Source organism: Tympanuchus pallidicinctus, unplaced genomic scaffold (assembly GCF_026119805.1).
Source record: "Tympanuchus pallidicinctus isolate F22 unplaced genomic scaffold, pur_lepc_1.0 scaffold6, whole genome shotgun sequence".
NCBI lineage: Eukaryota > Metazoa > Chordata > Aves > Galliformes > Phasianidae > Tympanuchus > Tympanuchus pallidicinctus.
Window position 1 is genome coordinate 44,650,808 of NW_026294780.1, and position 21,983 is coordinate 44,672,790.

The 21,983-nt window shown below is 40.4% G+C and overlaps 1 protein-coding gene and 1 long non-coding RNA gene across 2 annotated transcripts in view; both read right to left on the reverse strand.

The window, feature by feature from the left end:
* Positions 1–3,576, reverse strand: part of CAB39L (calcium binding protein 39 like) — a 47,064-nt gene extending 43,488 nt beyond the window's left edge. Inside the window, 2 exon segments of the mRNA XM_052664626.1 lie at positions 2,198–2,291; positions 3,467–3,576. Coding sequence (XP_052520586.1) covers positions 2,198–2,291; positions 3,467–3,527 — 155 coding nt within the window. The 5' untranslated portion in view covers positions 3,528–3,576.
* A 4,519-nt stretch (positions 3,577–8,095) lies between these two features.
* Positions 8,096–21,891, reverse strand: LOC128071677 (uncharacterized). Its single transcript, XR_008201975.1, has 3 exons — positions 21,671–21,891; positions 19,983–20,182; positions 8,096–10,139 (listed from the first exon to the last, which is right to left on the reverse strand). It is a non-coding gene; the product is annotated as an uncharacterized LOC128071677 (long non-coding RNA).
* Positions 21,892–21,983: the final 92 nt, after the last annotated feature.

Consider the following 21,983-nt stretch of genomic DNA (forward strand, 5'->3'; position numbering starts at 1 on the left):
AAAATCAATGCAACTTGAGCTCTTCGATACAGCTATGAAGCACACTATGAGATCTAGTTCTGTTTCCAGGCACACTCCCCAAGTTCTTTGCTCTTTATCATATACCTTCTTAAAAGATTACAGCACAGCTGATCTTGTAGGAAAATGAAGGAAAAATGCAGACAGCAACACCGCTCTACTCATCAGCCAATCCCACTATAATGTGGCTCAGTTCAGTAGTTCAAAAACAAACACCTCCTGCCCACAAAGGCAAGAATGAGAGCATGTGATCCCATCAGTGCATTCTTCTCAGATGTTCCTCTGGACAAGCAATTTGCTATCCAACAATGAATGAGTGAATAATTTCCCTCCCCTCTAGTATCTCACATTGCCCTTTTCTTAGTTCCTAACTTTCAACTACTTATTTATCAGAATAAAAAGCATTTCAGTAAGTTAGTATGAGTGAGACCTTCTTTGGAAATAAAGGCTTTCATTTTCCATTCATATCAGTGTGCCTTGAAGCCATATATTTTAGGCCCGAATTAGCACACTTGCTTGGTAATTTTGCCCAGTCTCTGTATAATGAAAGAGATACTTTATTCTCCCTTCATGTCTCCCTCCAACAATATTTCTGAAGGTTGTTGCAATTAGAGTCAGGAACTCAAACCAGGAAACAGAAGACTTCTGATCACCTTGACAAGTCTGCACAGTCCTCTCACATGATCCCTGCTACATTTGGCAGGCATAAGGAAACAGACCTAAACAAGTAACTTCTCTTGAAAATCCTCAACAAGTTTTTTTTTGCAAAGGACACTGCAGGTCAGAGAATGGATTAAAAGATGAGAGGACAGTTAGGAGGATAGGCTGAATTAATGCTACCTGCTTTCAACAAAATTATTCTAAAAATGCAGGCATTTATGAATAAGCCTTATTCTGTTGGAAACTTGCTGCATTTCCAGTCTTGAAAGTTCCTGCCTGTTACAAGGGTGAATGAAACTTTATCTGAAACACACAAAAACTTGCAGTAACGCCATTCAGAGGGACCTAATGAGGTTCAACACAGCAAAGCTGAAGGTTTTGCACTTGGGCCGGAGGAATCCCAGGCATACAGACTGGAAGGAGCATTCCTTGAGAGCAGCCCTGCAGAGAAGGACCTGAGGGTCCTGATGGATGAAAAACTCAACATGAGCCAGCAGTGTGCTCTTGCAGCTCGGAAGGTAAATGGTATCCTGGACTCCATCAGAAGAAGGGTGGCCAGCAGGGACAGGGAGGTGATTGTCCCTCTCTGCCCCGCTCTTGTGAGGCCCCATCTGGAATACTGTGTCCAGGACTGGAGCCCCCAATACAAGAAAGACAGAGAGCTGTTGGAGAAGGTCCAAAAGAGAGCCATGAAGATGATTGGAGTACCTCCCCTATGAAGACAGGCTGAGGAAGCTGGGCTTGTTCAGCCTGGAGAGGAGAAGGCTGTGGGGTGACCTCATTGCAGCCTTTCAGTACCTAAAGAGAGCCTATAAACAGGAGGGGAATCAACTCTTGACAAGGGTAGATAACACCAGGACAAGGGGAAATGGTTTTAAGTTGAGGGAGGGAAGATTGAGGTTGGATGTCAGGGGAAAGTTCTTTACTATGAGAATGGTGAGGTGCTGGAACAGGCTGCTCAGAGAGGCTGTGGATGCCCCGTCCCTGGAGGTGTTCACGGCAAGGCTGGATGGGCTCTGGGCAGCCTAGTCTGGTGCTAAATGTGGAGGTTGGTGGCCCTGCCTGTGGTGGGAGAGTTGGAGCTTGATGATCCTTGAGGTCCCTTCCAACCCAGGCCATTCTGTGATTCTGTAATGCTTACTACTTCTGCCACAAACACCTTTTTTTAACAGATGGTAAGCATTGTAAAGATCATAGAGAATAGCTAGACAGGTCTGCCCTTAATGTGCCTAACCATATAGAATAATCATAGAATAATATCAGTAATATCACGTAGTTGTTCAATAGTATGAAACTGAAGGTTCTCATGGTGATGCTCCACTGCAATGCTGTGATACAGCTCTACAGAAGCAATCAAATAAAGCAGAATTTAATTTTCAGTTGAATATTTGAATGCCCATTCAATGAAGAACAAAAAAAAACCACAATACAGTCTTTCAAACACTGAATGGCTGTCAGGTCATTGAGGCTGCAGTTTGATAAGCCTTTTGTTCCATGATAGTGCCATGCTACTCCATGCCTACTCACAGCTTTACACCACCACCTCTCCTGGACTGGTGTTGCTGTTTGCTGGGCCACGTGGTGAGGGAACATGCCAGGGAACAAAAAATAGCCTGGTGTGGAAAAAAAAAAAGTCAGAATGGGTTTCCAGTCACTTTCTCCACAGTCTTACAAGGACCTCAGTCAGGACAAGAGGGGAAAAAGGGGACAGAAGGGGTACAGGTGGACAGAGGTGCTGAAGCAGCCACTGTAGCTCAGATGTTCATCAGCCAAACTTTTCGAGTTTTTGACTTTGCTGACTAGTGTCCTTTTATTGCAACAAATTTTGTGCTAACAGACATATTATTATAAAATATTTGTTATAAAATAATGCTTTTGCACACCTATGCCAGGTAACATCCAGGTTCTAAAACCATGCAAAAACTGCATCCACACTCATACCCTCAGCCATTCTTGTATCACACAGACCCTCCCACTCATGCTAACAGGCATGATCAGAATTATCAGGTTATTATTTTACACTGAATAAAACTAGAAAGATAAGATACCAGTAAATTTTAAAGCCACAATAACCAATAACCAACAATTAGGTAATAATATTTGGGATCCCTTTTTCCATTAGTCAACATGAAATCTTTCAGATCTAAAACATTAAGAATTCAAGCCTGTGCCTAACTAAATACAGTCTATAGCAAAAGTCCCACAAGCTCAGTTCTGCAGAAGGGAATCACTTAACTTATGTTTCTGAGGTACATACAATTCTAAGATAACAGCTCTTAACAGCTTTTCACTTACTTAAAGAGAAATCAGGTTAAATTTCCATTTCTAGTAATAATAACTCTAGGAATAATGACTACTGGTAACATAATTCAAATAACATAGGCAGCGACCGAGAGGGAACAGGACTTCCTCTAAATCCATCAGTGAGGAATATTAATACTACTTTTGTTTTTGTTCAGTATTACTGAGTTACCCCTCTACACAGCATTAACTTGACCACGTCTTCAGCAAGCCTGATGTGCTACTTTAGTAGATTCAGAATATATGAAAATAATTCACTGTAGCAATAATTTCACTTTATTGCAGTAATTATTCCAAGACAAACTATTTGTCCATAAAAATTCCATTAAGCTCAATGGAAGTTCTGCCTCACTAAAAACCTCCCCACAAACAGCCCATTTCATGAAATTAGAATTTCAGGTTGACATGACCTATTGGCTATAAATAGCAAGATGGCTGATTTACATATGCAGTTTCTTGTGACAATTCACACACACGCTCATCTTACATTCATCCCTAGCAGCTCCTGAGTTTCTTATGCAAGTGGCTGTGCTCTCATTCCTCTGCATCTCGGGAGCGAGTTCGCAGCTGCAGGCAGTCGGCAGAGAGGAGCAAGAGCAATGATATATTGCAGATATTTTATTTTTGGAAACCACACTGTAAATACACCCATTTCCAGAGATATTCCATGGACACAGAGGGTTTGGTCACAGAGCCAGTCCCTTATGTAACAGAAGGCGCATTGTTTAGGATTGCCTTATTTTAAAAGCCACTCCTGGTAACGCAGTTTACAAAGCTATAAAAAGCGAACGGCGTAACTATAGAGAATAAATAAATGAGCAGTTTATTAGGAAGACGCTATTTCTAACTAGAAAAAGAAAGTTCTGTCCAATTACTGAACTTCATGTGATTCGAAGGGGATGATGTCGGCCGGTACTTACTGCGTGCAGAAGGGTCCAGGCGTGCCTAGGCAGCGCAGCGCAGCACCATGGCGAGGTGCTGAAGACAGCTCTCTGCCAGCATGGCCAGCCAGGGGGGCTTTCAGTTATCTCCCATGGAATGTCAGCTTCTCCTTCTTGACACGTGGAGAGGAAAGCGGATTCCGGAATTCAGCCTCTCGCTCTCCTTCCGCGGAGCAACTGTTACCCTCTGGAAAAGCGTGAGCAGCAATGAGCGCCTGAGCCTGCACGCACGCACACACACTCACACACACGCGCGCACTCAGAGCAGCTGTAAATTTCCACTCCCCTTTCCCTGCAGCCAGACTCTGCCGTGTGCCAGGGGCAGTTCTGCCTCGGCTCTGAGTAGCCCCGCGGCTGGCTGTGCGACGTTCCCACCGCCCTCCCCGCTTCCCACTCCCTCGCTCTCGCCTTTCTCATGGGCTCGCTCCCCCCTTTGCCTCCCTCCACGTCAGAGGATCGCGTGTAAAGCGAAAGAATACGGATGGAGCTCCGCTGAGAGATCCTCCTCGGGTTAAAGGAAGAGATGCAACAAATTTCACATCGTTGCTGTAAGTTTCCATTCCCCTCCCAAGTCTCCCGGTGCACGGGGGGCAGCTCTGACGATCCTCGGCCCAATCACGTGGCAGCGGCTGCTGCAATTAAATTATTCACCTTGCTTTCCTGCTGAGAATGCAAATAAGGGCACCCAACAATGGTTTGTTTTGACAAGATAAAGACAAAACCAACACGCTAACGCATGACATCTTTCAGTAGAAGGAGTCCTGCCCAGAGGAGCTGAAGTTACTGCTCTTTCCTGTCGGGTTCTGTTTCTAACATGAAGATCAGAAACGTTTTTCTCAAAACACTGCGGAGGAAAAAAAATAAATCTGCAGTACATTCTAAACAAAACTTCAGTCTCACGGAGAAACACGTTAGCTTAAAGCGTCTTTACAAGGGCTAAAGTGACAGGGAAAAAAACCCATGCAATTAAAATATTCTGCAATAGTCACTACCAGCTATTATCGAGCAAGCTAATAGAGCAGAATGCAATTAAGGGGATTTTTAATGCTGCATTCTTCTTTCTCAGCAGCTACTCCCCAGCAAGTGCCACATACATCAGGGCAGCCTGAGCTAGTGGTTGGCAGCCCTGCCCATGGTACAAGGCTGAACTGGCTGGGTTTTAAGGTCCCTTCCAACTCAAGCCATCCTATGGTTCTACATCCAGAGGGAGGTGTGAGTGGCTGTCTGAAGCCATATCAAGAGCAGGGGAAGGAAAAATCTTTACCAGGCACCACTAGCACTGTAGGATACTGAAATCCATCCTCATACAGATCTTGGCCAAGCCCTGGCATGGATGTGAACTGAGTGTGCATTTATGCCAAGAACAGCAGCCTGGGAGGAGATTTTACTTCCTGGGCACCTCCTGTCTCCTGCTCTTTAGAACTAAGGGCAACTAAAGTTCCACATTATTCAAAATTATTCTGTATGTTACAACATTTGCATGAGGAAACTACTCTCAGCCCTGCTGCACACCAGCATTAGACAGATGCATTTAGGGCTCACCTCTGGTCGCTATTCACAGCCCTACGTTACAGACAACAACAAAATAAGTATGAAAAACACCTTGGAGAGGTGTTTCACAGGAGTACAGCCGAAATTTGCACCTTTTAAAGGGCAAACATCTTTTGCTCACCATCCCAGTTCCTAAGCAAGGCAAAGAGAAGTAGTGAAAATCTCCCCTTTGAAGAGGAAAGGATCGGCAGCATGCCTGGCTTCAATCATTCTGCTATTTTAAGCACAGAGAGGCAGCAGTCCCTGAACCTCACAGCATACTTCTGCATTTGCACAGGAGGCACTGAGCCATCTCCAGAGCAGCAGATCTGTGCTCCTATCTGTAAAGCGTGTTGTGATTTGTGCCTGTGCTTTACAAAACACATCATCAGAACATGTCATTCCTGTGCTTTTGGACTGCCCTCAGCGGTACTGGGAATGAATTAGTGCCGCTCCTTCTGCACCCAAAAGTACTGCAACAGGTGACACCAAGTGGCAACGGTTGTTCTCAGCCAGTCCTGTGAATTACTGGTGAAATATTTCCTTAAGTGGTATTGACTGTTTTTTTAATCTTGATATCACAGCATTTGAGTAAATGTCATAGCTGGATTCAAATGGTGAGAAGTCTGCCCTGTGGCTACTACTGAAGGTACTGGCTTTTCCTACGAACGCACACAAATATGAACATGTTATATCATTAGTTTCCACTGTGTAGTTTTCTTTTTAAGAGAATTCTTTTTTTTTTTCATCTGAACTCTCCCTAGGGAAATTGTATCTCACATACATTACATTCATCATTTCAACAAATAAAAAGATACCGCTCTATTACCCCTTGGAGCTCAGTGTTGGTGGATATGGATACTAACCTGAAACTGCGTGAGTAACCTAAAAAAAATGTTATAGTTGCACATTAAGGGACCCAATTGGATAAATGGTATTTCACAACGCTAACAAAAGTATTCACAGCACATTCTGACTGAGAAATGCTCTATAAGCATAAAAACATCTATAAAACTATTACCTGTTTCAGACTACGTGCGTCAGTTTTCATGGTTCCAAGGAGTAAGCTGAACGTGCACTCAATTTACAGTTCAGCTCTGATGGGTTTATACCTCAGGAAATACGTTTTGACTTTCCTAGGAGCTCTCTATGTGCAGGGAGAGGAGGAAACTTGTCATGCCCCCATTCCTGTGTTGTAGTCAAAAGACTGTTCAGAGGAGTGCAGCTAGTGGGGCTCGTGGATCAACTTTCTCTGTTTTTCCAATCTTTGTTTCATCATCAGTGCAGTTAATTCTCAGACGACAAGAAAAGGTCCTGCACCATCCTCAATAAATCAAGCCATAATTACTTATGCTCTTACCTGGTTTTTTTTTTTGTTTTTTTTTTTTTTTTTTGCCAAGAGGTTATTAAATATTTCAAAAGAAATAATGTTTTCTTCAATTCATAATTTGTAGCCATCTCAAGTAGAAGGATGATGTAACTATGAATAGTCAACAATTCTTCCTAGTCCAAAAAGTACACTGAAAAAAAATGTCTACGCACTGCTAAAGGATCCCAGTCTCCACATAATTAAATTCCATTATACTTGTTTCCCTTAAAGTGATGAGAGACCTCAGGCTAATACACAGAGAACTTCTGAGAAATGTTTGTCCTTGTTTTCTTAAATTATGCCATCTAATAAAGACCAAAGAGGGAAGAAACAAAAGGCATTCCATTATTCCTACCCTTTATTTTCTAAAATTGGAAAGAGAAATTAAGGAGCTTGAACTATGAGTGTGGTAGCAGTAAATTACAGAGGCAGATGACAAACATGCAGTACATGTATATTAATTCTGCCCATTTAATCACCCACTTACAGTTTGTCTACCTCCTCCAAGATTACTTCCAGCATTCCAAAGCCCTAAGAAGCCTCAGATAACAACCAGAAAAATGTCCTTCCTTCCCCCAAAAACGCCCAGTGCCAAGGCCCTGGGCAATCAAAATTCAATTCTACACAGCAACAAGTTGTATAATAGCAGATATCAAAAAGTGAATCCCTAAAATACTAAAAAGTGGTGTAGGGAACCTGCTTTGGCAGGGGGGTTGGACTCGATGATCTCTGGAGGTCCCTTCCAACCCCTACAATTCTGTGATTCTGTGAAAAGTTTCTGACTTTAATCCATGCCTACTTCTCTTACCTTTACTGAGTTGGTATATTTTAGAAGCTGAATATTTTCAGACTTGTGTAAGACAGCCATGTGTTCAGTTTCATAAAGTCCTCTACTACAGATGCAACTAATCAATGAGGAAATACATAATTGGTTACACCACTCAAAACATAGTGCTCCTTATTTCATTACTGCTATAACAATTTATACTTTATAATATTCAGTTTAATTGTATGATTCTGAACATGTTCCAGAGTGTATAATTGACAGAAATGTATATTAAAAACATTATATAAATATTACAATCTTCCTTTGTAAATCCTGAGGTATCAGGGAGGAGAACAAAATAAGAAATATTTCCCTTACTTTCCTTGAAATTATAGGAATATAAGAAACTAAGTAAAGTCCAGAATTAGGGGTTTTTTTTTCTTTTTATATATATATATATATATATATTTACCCCCCCCCCCCCTTTTTTTTTTAAACAGGAATATGCCATTGTCAGTTACACACTTCAGATGTGAAATCAAGCTCTCAAAAGCCACATTGCAAATATCTTAATGCTCATGAAAAGCATTCTGCAATCAGTAAGGGTATCAATAATGGAAGTTCTGTATTGACAGGAATAACAATGCTTAGTACTAAAATCTCATGATACTGTCAGCCCAGAAATTATTTGAAAAGAGAATCCCTAAAATACTAAAAAGATTAAAACCCCCAAAACTAAAGGAACCCACCCAACAGGATTTCTTCCTTCTCTTACAGAGCCCAGGAAATCAAAATTATGGCAGTTTATCAGGTGTGGAGTGAGGGGAGCTAAAACAAATTACTTTCATTGTTTATCTGCCCTATGGAAACATCACACTTCGAAGCACTCAGCTTTACAACAGAACAATACAAAAAGTGTGTTGAGTGACATTTCTAAAATCCCACAGAATGAGAGATTTTACAGTAACTTTGTGCTTTGGTATTCCAATACAAGCCTGCAGATGCTCATTTTCCCCCAAACCCCCATAATGTGACCATTCTACACTGATGCCACTAAAGCTCTCCATCATTTACAGTATATCTCCAGCATGCACATACCTGCACTGAAAAACAACACATGCCTACTCACTCAAACACAAAAGAAGGTAAAAAGGGGTACGATACATGGAGAGGTAGGTCTTTTTTCCTACACCCACCTAAAAGGCAGCCAAGCTTCTGGCCTCTCTCAGAGCTAGAAAACTGAGATCTCTGAACTGAATGTGTGAGAACAGAGAGTAGTGACCTGCAGATGTGTTGTAGATGAAGGAAGCAGTAAGGATTAAATGGATGGTTCTGTGCAAGCTGCTCCTAAAAATGCAAATATGTCTTCAATGCTTCCCCCTCTTCTTCCTCTAGGCTCCCTCTAGTGATCCTAAACACACACTGCCTTCTCTTCCTTAATGCCAGGAGATGCAGTCACTGAAGGTATTTTTCTGTTCTGCTTCAGTTTTTAAAAACCAGCACTAACTCTTATAAACTGCTGTTAAGTTCCCCTGAATTTATTATTCCCAAGTTCTTCACTCCAGCATCACACATCAACACTGACCTTTCTACCAGAAATCAGAAGCATTTATGTACGAAACACTTCAGGTATCTAATTTTAAAGCCATCTATCAGCTCTGTCCTTTCAAGTAGATTAAAACAGCTACAGTGAAACCTCTTCCATACATATTCACCCCCCACCCCAAACAAGAATGTTTCTAAAGTGTTATACAACCAACAGCTGAAAAATGAAATACAGATTAAATGTTTATGCCTGCCCTAAAAAGTCGCTTATAAAATGTTAATCACATTCCTTATTTACTGTGTCCCAACATAAAACATGATTAAGAATCACAATGGCACTCCCATTTTTATGAGTGGAGAACATTACCTTGAGGAACAGCGAACATTCTGACATGACAAAAGTTTTACCTGTGGACTGAAACAAAATGTAGTCCTCCAAAAACCAGTAACTTCCTGATGGACTGAGCAGATGCTTTTCATGTAATTACAGCCTTTACCTGTTCACAGTGCTCCTATCCCAACATGGTATATTCAACCAATTTCACAGTTTTTTTGTTTTTTTTTTAATGGAAATAAATGTTTATTCTATTATAGAAATAAAAATGTGAAAAGGAAAATTCGTTTCAGAAGGAACTAAAAAAAGACCTTTGCTGAAGATCTAACATTTAACCACTCTTCACAGAAGTACTGTGGGACACCCAATTTTATAGTTCATATCACATCACACACACAAAAATCACCCACCATAACAGCTACCAAACTTCCTAATAATGCTCTAAGCTGAAAAGCATATTAGTGCATATTCATCTTACTCTAATGCTGATTTGTCATATAAGTATTACGACAGACTGACTGATCTCTGATTATAATAATTACACATAACATATGGCTCTATTTCTGAGAAAAGAGATGGGTTGGGAAAATAAAACACAGTGGATTGAGACTTTTCCTCTACTGACCATTTCTACAGAAGTCTAAAACGTTTTTCATCACATGCTCTCCAGATGATCTGCAAACAAACAAAATTAAGTTTAATTTAAACCAAAAGTTCGAGCTGTCACTGAGCAAACACACAGAGATGTGCATTCTAAAATGTGTTGTTGAAGAATGTTAGGAGATAGAAACCAGAACCATCATTTTGGATGACATTCTGGGTGTTGATGGAGACAAAGCTCCAAGAGCAGCTGACACCAAAAACAATGTAAAAAAAAAAAAAAGAAATATATGCCAGAAGAAGGACCACCTTCATCTTCCAGCTTCTGGCAATTGGCATCTTAGAGACTTTTTAAAGTGTCATCCAAAATCACCATGCTCAATAACAACCAGTGTCTCCACAACCATTCATTTTAAAGATGCAAAACCAGAAACTATTTCTCTTGGGAGAGTTTGAAATTATATCTGCAGTACTTAGACACAACAGACTGCCTCTTCCTCTTAAGACTGACTGGCCAAGAGAGCTGAGACAGCTGTTCTGTATGGACAAGAGAATGAACAAGACATCAGCAACATCAACAATTTACTACATTCCACTCAGTTACTTCTTCAGGGCACCAAAACCACAGAACTGCTGTATATTGCAAGAGATTGCCTCAAATGAAAGAATAAAAACTAACAGAAAGTCTTATGCAGAGACAGGATGTTGTGCATAGGATGAAGAAATGAGTTCAGACCAAAGAAACTGAACTCCAAAGTTCAGACCAAAGGAATTGAAGAGTCAGTTCCTATTTGTGTTGCACATTTCTCTGAGAACTTGGAAAAGTCACTTAGTCTCCTCGCAGGAAAATGAATGCATCCAAGAACATAAGGCACTCTGACACTACAGTGACAGAAACAAAATAAAAAGCACTAGGCAGTACACAGCCTGCTGCCCCCTGTTATTGCAGATAGAGATAATATACTTACAGTTCCTGTGATGTGCATCACCAGAAATCACACCCACAGACATACCAAACTTCTGAGACTCCTCTCATAGAAGTTCAGCACCCTACAAAAGCAGGCAGGCTGAACCAAAAATGTAATAGCACTACGCTGAAAGTCCAAACTGCTGCATTTAGATGAAGAATCACAGGTTCTTCCAGTGCCAGAGAATAAAACTTTAGCATTACAATAATTTATGAAGAAAAGCTGCTATTTTTAAGCAAGCATTGATCTAAACTGGCATGCCCAAAGCCAGACAAGAAAACCTCTGACACCCAACAGTTTTCTCTGGACTCAGAGAACGTAGGTCTTCTCAAATTATTTCTCATTACCAAAGGCTATTATTCAGTAAAGGTAGTTTAAAATACTGGATCAGAACAGGGAACCTCAAGAACAAGTCATCAGAACAAATTCAAGTTTCTCCCCCTGTACTCAGCACTGGTGAGGCCGCACCTCGAGTACTGTGTTCAGCTTTGGGCCCCTCACTGCAAGAAAGACATTGAGGCCCTGCAATGTGTCAAGAGAAGGGAAACGAAACTGGTGAGGGGTCTGGAGCACAAGTCTTATGAGGAGCAGCTGAGGGAGCTGGGAATGTTCAGTCTGGAGGAGGCTCAGGGGAGACCTCACTGACTCTACAATTGCCTGCAGGGAGGTTGTGATGAGGAGGGGTTTGGCCTCTTCTCCCAGGCAGCAAACAGGACCCGAGGAAATGGCCACAAGTTGTACCAGAGGAGGTTTAGATTAGACATAAAGAAGAACTTTTTCTCTCAGAGTGGTCAGGCACTGGAATGGCTGCCCAGGGAGGTGGTGGAGGCGCCGTCCCTGGCAGTGTTCAAGAGGCTCCTGGATGAGGAGCTGTGAGATTTGGTTTAGTGCTTGTGGTAGCAGAGGTGATGGGAGGATGGTTGGACCAGATGATCTTGTAGGTCCTTTCCAACCTTGTGCTTCTCTGATTCTATGATCAAATCCAAATTGCACAGTCACTGACTCCAAAAGTACCCCAATGTCCTTCCTCTTGACAAACCATTAAGTACATTCACCACTTGGCAGACTGTGTATACGCTTGCTTTCACAGAATTCATACACAGCCAGTCGTGGAACACAGGATGCCTGCATTTTCTGTCCCACAGTAAGAATGACAACATGACTATAACAGCATCTCATCCCCTGTTGTGTGACAAATGCTCCCTGTTGGCACAATCTCCCATCATTCATTTTAGCCACTTTTTCCTCTGGTCTCAGGATAGATTACTCCAATGCCTCTCCAGAAAGAGATGTTGTCCATCCTGAAAAAAAACTTTATAGAGCCAATTAACCTATATGGAATTCCATGAAATTCAAGGAAGTCATGCCTCACTGAGGAAACATCCATGCACATTTCCACCCTACTACAACCCATCTACTGTTCTCCCCATCTGTGCTGCCCAGCAACTGACATCACAAATTAATTACTATGCCAAACACATGCAACCACTAAGTGTCCAATTATGAGTTGAGTTCCTTTATTTTTAATTAACAAAGCAGGGTCATTCCTAGAACTCCTGAAGTGGAAGCAAGCCTAAGGTCCACCAGCAGTTTCAGTGCAGGAATTCTGCACTGAATAGGAAATAACATGCAGTAGTGTTCTTTTCTTCTTGTCTTCCTCTGTTTTGAAGCAATAGTAGCACCTGTGCCTGCTTTGATTCTTCTCTGGGGTAGCCTTAACAGTGAAGACCCCTGACAGGTGTTTGGACACCAGGAAAAAAAATTACTCACCACATGACATAAATGGTAATATCTAAATATACAGGTCATATCAGGTCATATACAGCAATGGAAATCTTCTTGGCAAATGTCACTTGTCTGTACATCTTTCAGTGCAATCTGACAGCTTCTTTATTACTCAGCATACAGATCTATTGTTACACTCGCTGGAATTAGCTCAAGAAATGTCACCTTTCTCATGATAAAGGTGGATTCCGTATCTCCTCTCTTTCTACAGAAATAACTTTTTTTTCTCCTTTGTGTGTTTTCTTGTTTGGATTCTGTTTTTCAGGTTTTTTTTTTTTAGAATGCAATCCCAAAATAATAAGGAGACAAAACCAGCTGTATACTAAATTAACCAGTCTGTGCTCCAAGAAGCTGGAATTGCAGGCCTGGTAGTGGAAGTATGACAGAAAAGTCCTGAAACCACTTCCTTAAAACCAGCAATGTTTAGAAAGAATCAAATTTTGTCTTACATTACTGTCAAACTGGAGTGTCCATCAAAGCAGCAGTGAAAATAAAAGGCTTATTTCATGAGTGCAGAATCCCACCAGAATGTCGTGTACCAAGAGTCAGACCACTTTAACTTTCCATGGCCACAGCAAGACAGTCTCTACTAGCTGTCAGCATGGGGTGAAATTACTTTCACAAGCACAAAAACTTCCGTTGAAATATTTCAGCACACAAAGACCTGAATCCGAACAGTTGCATATTAGCCAAGTAACTAAAGACATAAATATAAGCTATTTAATATCTTACTGTTTCACTCAGGAACCACACTACCTACTTCTACATTTTTCTGTTTAAAAATGGATACAGATTACATGGTTAGAGAATTCCAAATTAACATGTAATGATAATCTGGGACCATTTACACAGAACTGGCTTTCCTTTCAAAACTATGAGCAGCCTCAATGCTTCATACAGCCTTACAAAATAGGACATTATTTGGACATAAAGTTTGAAACAGATTCTTTTTTTCTCTTCCTCTTCTCAGAACAAGAAATAAACATACTTACTTAAAAAGAAACAACCACAAAAAAGCACCAACCAGCAAAGAACTGCTCTGATTTTCACAAAGCATTAGTTACTGCTTGGAACAGCTTAACAGCTTCTTGAACAAGAGCAGCTTTTTAAAAGATCCCAGATCTCAGCACTGACTTCAAATGCTGGAAAACATTTGTCCAGTTAGCACAACAGTTAACTATCACTTCAAATATCATTTCCTTTATGCACACTCATGTTATCTTTTACATTCTGCATCTTGTTATGTGACTTCTGTATTTGCAAGACTATGCTGTTGGAAGGCTTTCCCCTCTGTTTATGCATAGCTACTGACCACGATCAAACGATTTCAACAAACCCAGAATTTCCTTATTTGTCACCAGTCACAGTAAGTGCACAGATATGCTTTTCCAACACCTGCAATCAGTACCTATTTCACATCCAAAATATGTCTGAAAGTGCATCTTTCAAACTTGATTATATTCCAGAAGTAAGGTCATCGGAAAAGAAATCCCCTATTCTGAGTTCAGTGTACTCAATTACTGTCAGCTCTTGGCCACATCATATATGTGTGTGCCTTTTCAACTGACTGCTGCCCGTGGTCCCTGTACTTTGCAGTGCTGTTTCTTATGGTACTGTTCCTCATTTTTAAGGTGCATCCAGTCTGTTTTTCATACTGATTAACTTCCCAAAGCTGACTCTGAAAGAGTGAGCCAATGTGCTCTTTGTTTCAATCAAACATAGGAGGGTATGCCATGCTTTGTTATTCTTATGCTCTAAGCAGCCTAGATAAAACTGTCAAGAAGGATTTTGCAGTTCATGTAACTGTGGGTTGGTCTGAGGTTGGGGTTTTTTTTTGCAAACAAATGTCCAGTAATTGAATATCACAACATTAGGTAGATCTTAATTCAATGATTCTTCATCAAGTATAAGGGTTTCATGAGTCAGTTTCCTAGACAGCAGATCAATCCCTTAATCTATCTGATACATCAGATCTTCTATAATGCCTGTTTTCAATTAATCATATGGAATGGCAGTTATTACATATTAGTAATAAGTATTAGTTCAGTTTTTTGAAAGTTTTACATTAGCCACTTAAAAAAAAGATTTTCTTCAGTCTGCATAAATTTGCAATAAAGAATTCCATGTGTTCTCTGGAAGCATTCAAGGCCAGGCTGGATGGGGCATTGAGCAACCTGGTCTAGAGGGAGGTTTCCCTGCCTATAGCAGGGGCTGGAACTAGATGATCTTTAAGGTCCCTTCCAACCCAAACCATTCTGTGATTCTGTGATGCTTTATGTCACTGTTTATTGCTACAACGTGAAGGATTTGGTCATCGTTATATGATTATTTGTATATTCAGTTCTATTTATGCTACAGATGTACACAACAGTTCTGCCTTTTCAGCATCACTACTGACAATGTTAGTGCAGCTATTAGACTTATGTCACTGCTCTTTTTCTTCCTGTTATTTTCAGAACTGCTCCTTAGTTAGCCTTACACTAAAAAACTCCCAAAGAAAATTTGGAGAGTTTTCTTCAATCATCTTTTAAAAACTACATTTATACACATTACGTATCAGCTGCTGCCCTTGGACCACTTCTAAAGCAAGATGGGACCTCCCTGTTGCTTAAACCATCTTTTAGCATTCAGGTGTGCATATTCTAGATAGCCACGTGTTCTCACACTTTTCTCCCCTCTTTGAGAATCACTCTTGTAAGCTGTTAGAAGTATATTAGTGATGTAACAACATATCCTGCAGAACTGAAGATCTGTTTAGTCCATGTTTTGTAGTCTCAAAAATGGTACATAGTTTAGCAGCCATCTTCTCCCATGACCTTATGAACTGTGACGAGAAAAGACAGTTTACAGGATGGAGAGTTCAATGACAGAGAGGAAAAACAATGGGCAGAATGTTTTCTCAGCATTTAACTGCTTCCCAAGAAACTAGAATAGCATGAGGGTATCTTGGGAATTCCTCTGGTAAATATTTTCCTTTCCCTGACAAAAGAGGGTTGTACAGAGATGAATCACAGTGGCATATATATTTTATATTCACATTGGATTTTTTATTGAAGAGAAAATCTTTACCAAAAAGAGTGTATCCTGAACGTAATCAAGTCAATTTGACCTGAGTTCACTCCTTATTCGACCTCAGTGTTCATTCAAATCTCAGTGCCTTTGATGACCAAAAGCACTTTGTCTGACACTTTCCAATTTTGCCCAAGGCAAATGGTTGCAGCAGTAGAGGAGTACAGATCTCTCGGGCAGTTACAGACTTCAATACAGATCATAATGTAAAACACACAAGATCTATCAATGCCTTGCAGACAAGGAGGAGTAGGAACAAAGATCAACACCATTTCTATGTAATAAACTTCTAACTTAGCTAATTTACTCAGTTACATTAACTGATCTGTCAAAAAAAAAAAAAAACAACAAAAAACAACCAATCACAAACCCACAAAACCAGAGTTTTCCCAGAGACTGATTTTATGATACACACAATACATTTGCTTTGAAAGATAACTACAAGCACCCTGCAAGCCTGCTCCCCGTCTGTAAAACTCAATTTGATGCTTTATTTGGAACAAAAATAAACCAGATATTCAGATGCAGATGGCTTCTCCAGCATCCAAAAGCAATAGGTAGCCAATGACCACCTCTAACTTATTTGCAGAAGTGAAAGACAGCTGCTTGACAAACAATGAAGTCTAGAAAATGACAGTGTGCAATTAAAAAGGTACACCTGAGAAGACAAAGCCGATACAGCCATGCCTCCCTGCTGAGAAATGAAGAAGTCCTAACAAAGAGCTGAAGGTTACATGTTGCTAAGATCACTGTAGTTGCTGGAAGATGATTTTCATTCCACGTTATTTCAGTTTCTCCATATTCAGTAACTTCCAGGGCTCTTAAGAAGTCACACATAACATCTTTCCAACGTTTAAGCACAACTGAACTGTACAGTTGCAATAAAACATTACAGATAAATTTGTACGTATCCTTTTTTTTCACCTGCTCTTGTGCTAGTGTGACAAAGAGAGGCCTATGGAAAATCTGTTAGTCCAACAGCTATCATTCAATTGGCCCCACGTTTCAAAGCTCAGTTATGCAGTATTGGTCCATGGTCATCAACTGGGAGGGCTTCCCTTCCCTTCCCCTTTTGATTTGAACATTATTTTTGGAAATAAAGAGGTACCTGCTTATCCAGCACTTTCTTTCATCCTAAGCGATGGTCACTTGGAACAAGAAAAGCAAGAAACAAACAAAGCAAACATCATGAATATCAGTGGATTTTTTTATATAAAGCTTATGCTGTAATATAATCTAAAGATGTCATTTCACAATTAAATTGCTCTAGGAGCATATGGCTGCCAATCTATTGTCTAGTATCATTCAGTCTTTGTCTGGGCACTGTATTGTAGCAAATAGTATAGCTCTCCTCTTCAGTGCCAAACTCATACATTAGAATTAAGCTCAGCCAGCCAGCACACTGCTGGAAACCTGAAGCACATTTCTTGTGAGAAAGGGTTGCAAAGTTTTAGGTCCACAATTCACTTTGTCTGTTCCTTGCCACTATTCAGTTCTAGTCACTCAGGAATTTTACAGCAATAACAAAAGAGAATTTAAATCCAGTCACTACTGAAAGAAGCCCATCCAATTCCAGTATTCCCTCCAGGAAGCTGGAGGGTTTCTGGTCTAACACAACCTAAAATGCAGAGAATTTGAATCTTAGGACATTTCTGCTGTATAATGAACACCTTCCACAATAATCTGTATTCAATGCTCTGCACAAACATTGAGGTGGCTCATACTACAGAAGGAGTTGCACAAATGCTTTGAGCTAAGAGACACTGACAAGAAAATTAGAAAGCAATCCAGTCCACCTTCAGAGTCTAATTTCTGCCCCTTGGCCATCCCCAGTTCCCTGAGAGAAGCAGAAGTATCAAGAATCTCTACAGTGGATTAGATGGGGAATTTTATTCAGGTAAAATTAGCTGAAACAAGTAAGTAATTTCTTTTAAACCCCAACCAGTTCTCTGAGCCAGTTTCATTAAGCAGCCACACAAATTAACAGGGGAAGGCTGAGTGAAGCAGCAAGAACAGAACCACTTCATTGTTTGACAGTGCCAAATGTAAGTGCACACGGGATTGTGGCTTTCCTGATCCTTCTCTATAAACCTTTTTCATTGTTTCCTATGGCTGTAGTAAAAATTTTTTAGCATATTTCAAAACGTGTTACCTTCCAGTTTTATTTGAAAGTGCTTACTGCATCTAGACATAATCATTACTTCAGTTTTGCTACATGCATTATTTTGATGGGCTTTGTTATATCAAGTGCAGCTCTAAGTGAGGTGCTCACTGCTTTGTTTGTACTCACCTATCAATCATCAGGCATCACAATGAAGGCTTACAACTTACTCTACACTTTGATTAAAAAAACAGAAGGCAAAAACAACAAAAAAGAAGCTCTGGTACACCATGTAATACATCTCTTAGTAGTGGGAACACTGCAAGTTCGATATATCTCTAAATTTAACCACAGGCTTTCAGGACTGTAAATTCATCCCAGTCACCCAAAATCAGAGAACACAGTTTTAGGCCCGATGTCTCAGTGTAATGTAATGTAAGTGGGTTGTGGCACAGGAAAGACAACTCATGTCCCTTGACTTCACCCAGCGTTATCTAACATTTAAATCAGTCCTTTATTACTATGTTCACACAACTATCTGGAATCTGTGACCGCAGATAATGCTGAGACTCCAAGACAGAAACACAGCTAAAAATGGAAACAGTTCTACTACATAAACAGTCCATAAAGATGAAATACATTACATTACCAGTCTCCGAATGCAGACCTTGAAAGATATGCCAGCCAGTAGACGGTTAAGACTTTCAGCATATTGGGCCAGACTCCAAAACCCTCAACCTAGTTGGTAATTAACAGATATCTAGGTCCTCCACATGAAAGAAGTCTATTGTTTCAATGGTGACACAAATTTTTTCTTTCCTTTTCATAGCAAGTCTCTGCGCGTGTTTAAAGATTCCCTTAGGGTGATTAACAGTTTATGATGTTGGGAACTGGAATTTCTAAGTAGATTTTTTTTTTTTTTTCTTCACTTTTAATTGCCAGGAATGTGAACATTCTTAGAACATAAGTAGAACAAAATCATTTAACAGGACCAGTGTCTTCCATAAGAACTGAATATTTTTTTCCTTGATTAAGTAGCCAGAAAAATTAATATCCAAAATAACTTAATACTACCTAAAAACTAATATATCTGCAACAGAAACACAACTGCAAAACACAGCATGGAGGGCCTGTAAATAACATGCAGTATTTAGTAAGTAATATACCTACGGAGAACACCAGTATGCATCTTCGTAAATAGCAGTCAGACTTCTAGGATAAGCTGAAGGATAACCCACTGAGCATACTGTGTAAAAAAGCAATGATCTTTACAAAACTACCATCTGCTCTCTGATTTATCTTTATCAATATATATTAGATGAATGAAAAATAACGGAGTACGTATAAACCAGACTTAAACTAATCAGTGTAATGAAAGAGAACATTATCTTAAAGTTGCCTTTTGAAAGAATGAAGTATGGTTACCTACACTTACCTGTAAGGGAGTAAGTTAAATCACAAAGGATAAAAGTAGGATGTGACAGAGAAGGAGCAGGTAGAAGTATCAAACTGAGATGAAAGCACTTTAAGAAGAAAAATGTCAAGACAACAAAAAGATAATCCAGTCAGAAAAGAACAGAAAGCTACAAGAGAATCATGAAACATTTTCTGAATGTCTGTGACTTTCACTGCTTCACTATTTTCTAAAGAGAGACTGGTGCCTCTGTACCTCACTCAAGCTTATCTGGCCAAATGAAGATATACCCAAATCCCATTGCACTCAAGATGTTAAAACCATTCCTGGAGAAGAGAGTTGAAGAAATGGTTGCTTTGGGGTCAGCTTCCCACTCAAAAAACAGTTTATGGTCTGCCTATCTAAGCAACTGTTCATCTTGATTCGCTACTAGTATTACTAGAACCATATATACAAAAGCATAATTCACCAACTCAATAAATCATACCACTAACTTAGTTAATCCTTTCACTGTCATCTTAACAAAGATGACAAACAAAAAGTTAACAGACATATAAGCATGTGGAATGGGCTGCCCTCACCTTTAGATGCAGTTCGTCAGTCCTGGTCTAGGCTGCAGAAGCTGGTGGGCAAGTCTCAAGTTTGCACTGCTGCTAGGGGAGTGCTGTGGGCACATCACTGGGATGTCTCTTCAGCACTGCTTGTGAGTTTGGGAAGAAATGAGCTCACCTGCTCAACAGTAGAAATTGCTTCCTGGTTGTAGAAAGCATATCTTCCAGCTCTAGATAAAAGAGAAAACAAGGAAATTCAGTTATTTTACACAAGCGACATGTTAGTCTTCAAGAAAGACAAATTTCCCTTTTTTTGCCAAATAATATGCATATAATATCCCTATTTCTCATTTGTTCAACAAGCATGCAGTCATGCTTCTGATTTCTATCATTCCTAGTTCCTAATTAAAAGATTCTGAGTGACGTTACTATGTTATAGTGAGTAACACATAACACTAGCATTGTATCTTCACATCTGTCTGTATCTGACAGGTATCAGGCAAAAGACCTGGTCACAACAGACTGAATAACCTCCAGCAGCTTGCTCACAGCAAAGGGAACACCTTTCTTGGCATCGCGTTATATGGTTCCCTTTAGTTATACTATTTTTATTGGTTTCAAGTAAAATTATGGTCAGATTTCTAGTAGTTGTATTTCAGTGCATTATAGGTGGGGAAAAAAACACCCCAAACTTGAGCTCATTTGCCGCTGATGACTGTGAAGCAGATGGAAACTATATAATCATAAAAATTGTTAGCTTCCTAAGCACACCAGGCAAGCAGTCATACACAGTCATGGTGCCCAAGCAGAAATATGAATATTTAATAACATTAATTGCTTATAAGATCATCATAGAATGGCCTGGGTTGAAAAGGACTACAATGATCATCTCTTTTCAAACCCTCTGCTATGTGCAGGGTTGCCAACCACCAGACCAGGCTGCCCAGAGCCACATCCAGCCTGGCGTTGAGTGCCTCCAGAGATGGGGCATCCACAATGGATGGCTATATGGGTGCCTGTACTGTCTCCACATTGCTGATTAATGCTTATCACAGTTTCAAGACATGCATGCAAACATCAGAGGCTGTTTAGGAGAATCTTATTACAGGAAGTAAAACCTTATAAGGAAATCTCCTTTTAAAATAACTTGTTGTTAACGCAATCATTATAACGTTTGGCTCCATATTCTTTGCATTTGATATATTCCTCATACAGCCTGCGGCACCACAGGCACTTTGTAACATTCAGCAGTCACTTGCATGCGTGTGTATATAAATAATTCAGTAAAATAAAATTACTTAGTCTGCAATCATCAGTTCTAATATTTCAGAAGGAAGGAAACTCTGTACTCAAAACAAACTGCTACAGGAAAGGAATCTCTCTTTTTAAAATGCGAACACAAAGCCACTGCTGAAACCACAGCCTGTTCCCTTCCCCGTGCACAGCACTTAAACCAATCTCTCAGGCCTTTTATTCCGGTAGGTTGATTTTAGCCTGAGGAATCATCTTGTACTGCCACAACGCCGAAGCTCATTTAGTATTTTTGCTGAAAACTTTGAGGGCAATGTAAATGCCTGCACTGATGTGCTCCAAATCAAAATAACAGCAGTTGTTTCACAGGACACAGCAGCAAGAGCAAATGGCAGCAAGAGCAAATGACAGCAACCAGCAGTGGTGTTAAGTAACTTGGACACTTATTGAGTCTTTTAATTTATTACCTTAGCTGGAAGCAAAAGGTTAAACATCCCCTTAAAGCTTGTTTTTGTTTTTGCCACTTCCCCACAGGTGCCCAACTACAGAAGAACCCTCTCACAACCCACACCACGAGAGGCACTACATCCCCGAGCACCTCAGACCACACTTGGTCAACACAAGGCTTTGAAACAGCCCTCCTCCCCTCACCCCATGGCCAAGATGGCGGGACCGCAGGGAACAGCGACGCCCCAACGGGCCCGGCCCCAAACTCGCCCCGCCCACCCAAGATGGCGGACGCACCGCTTTCCTCTCGGCTCTGCCACCCAGACCCCTCCT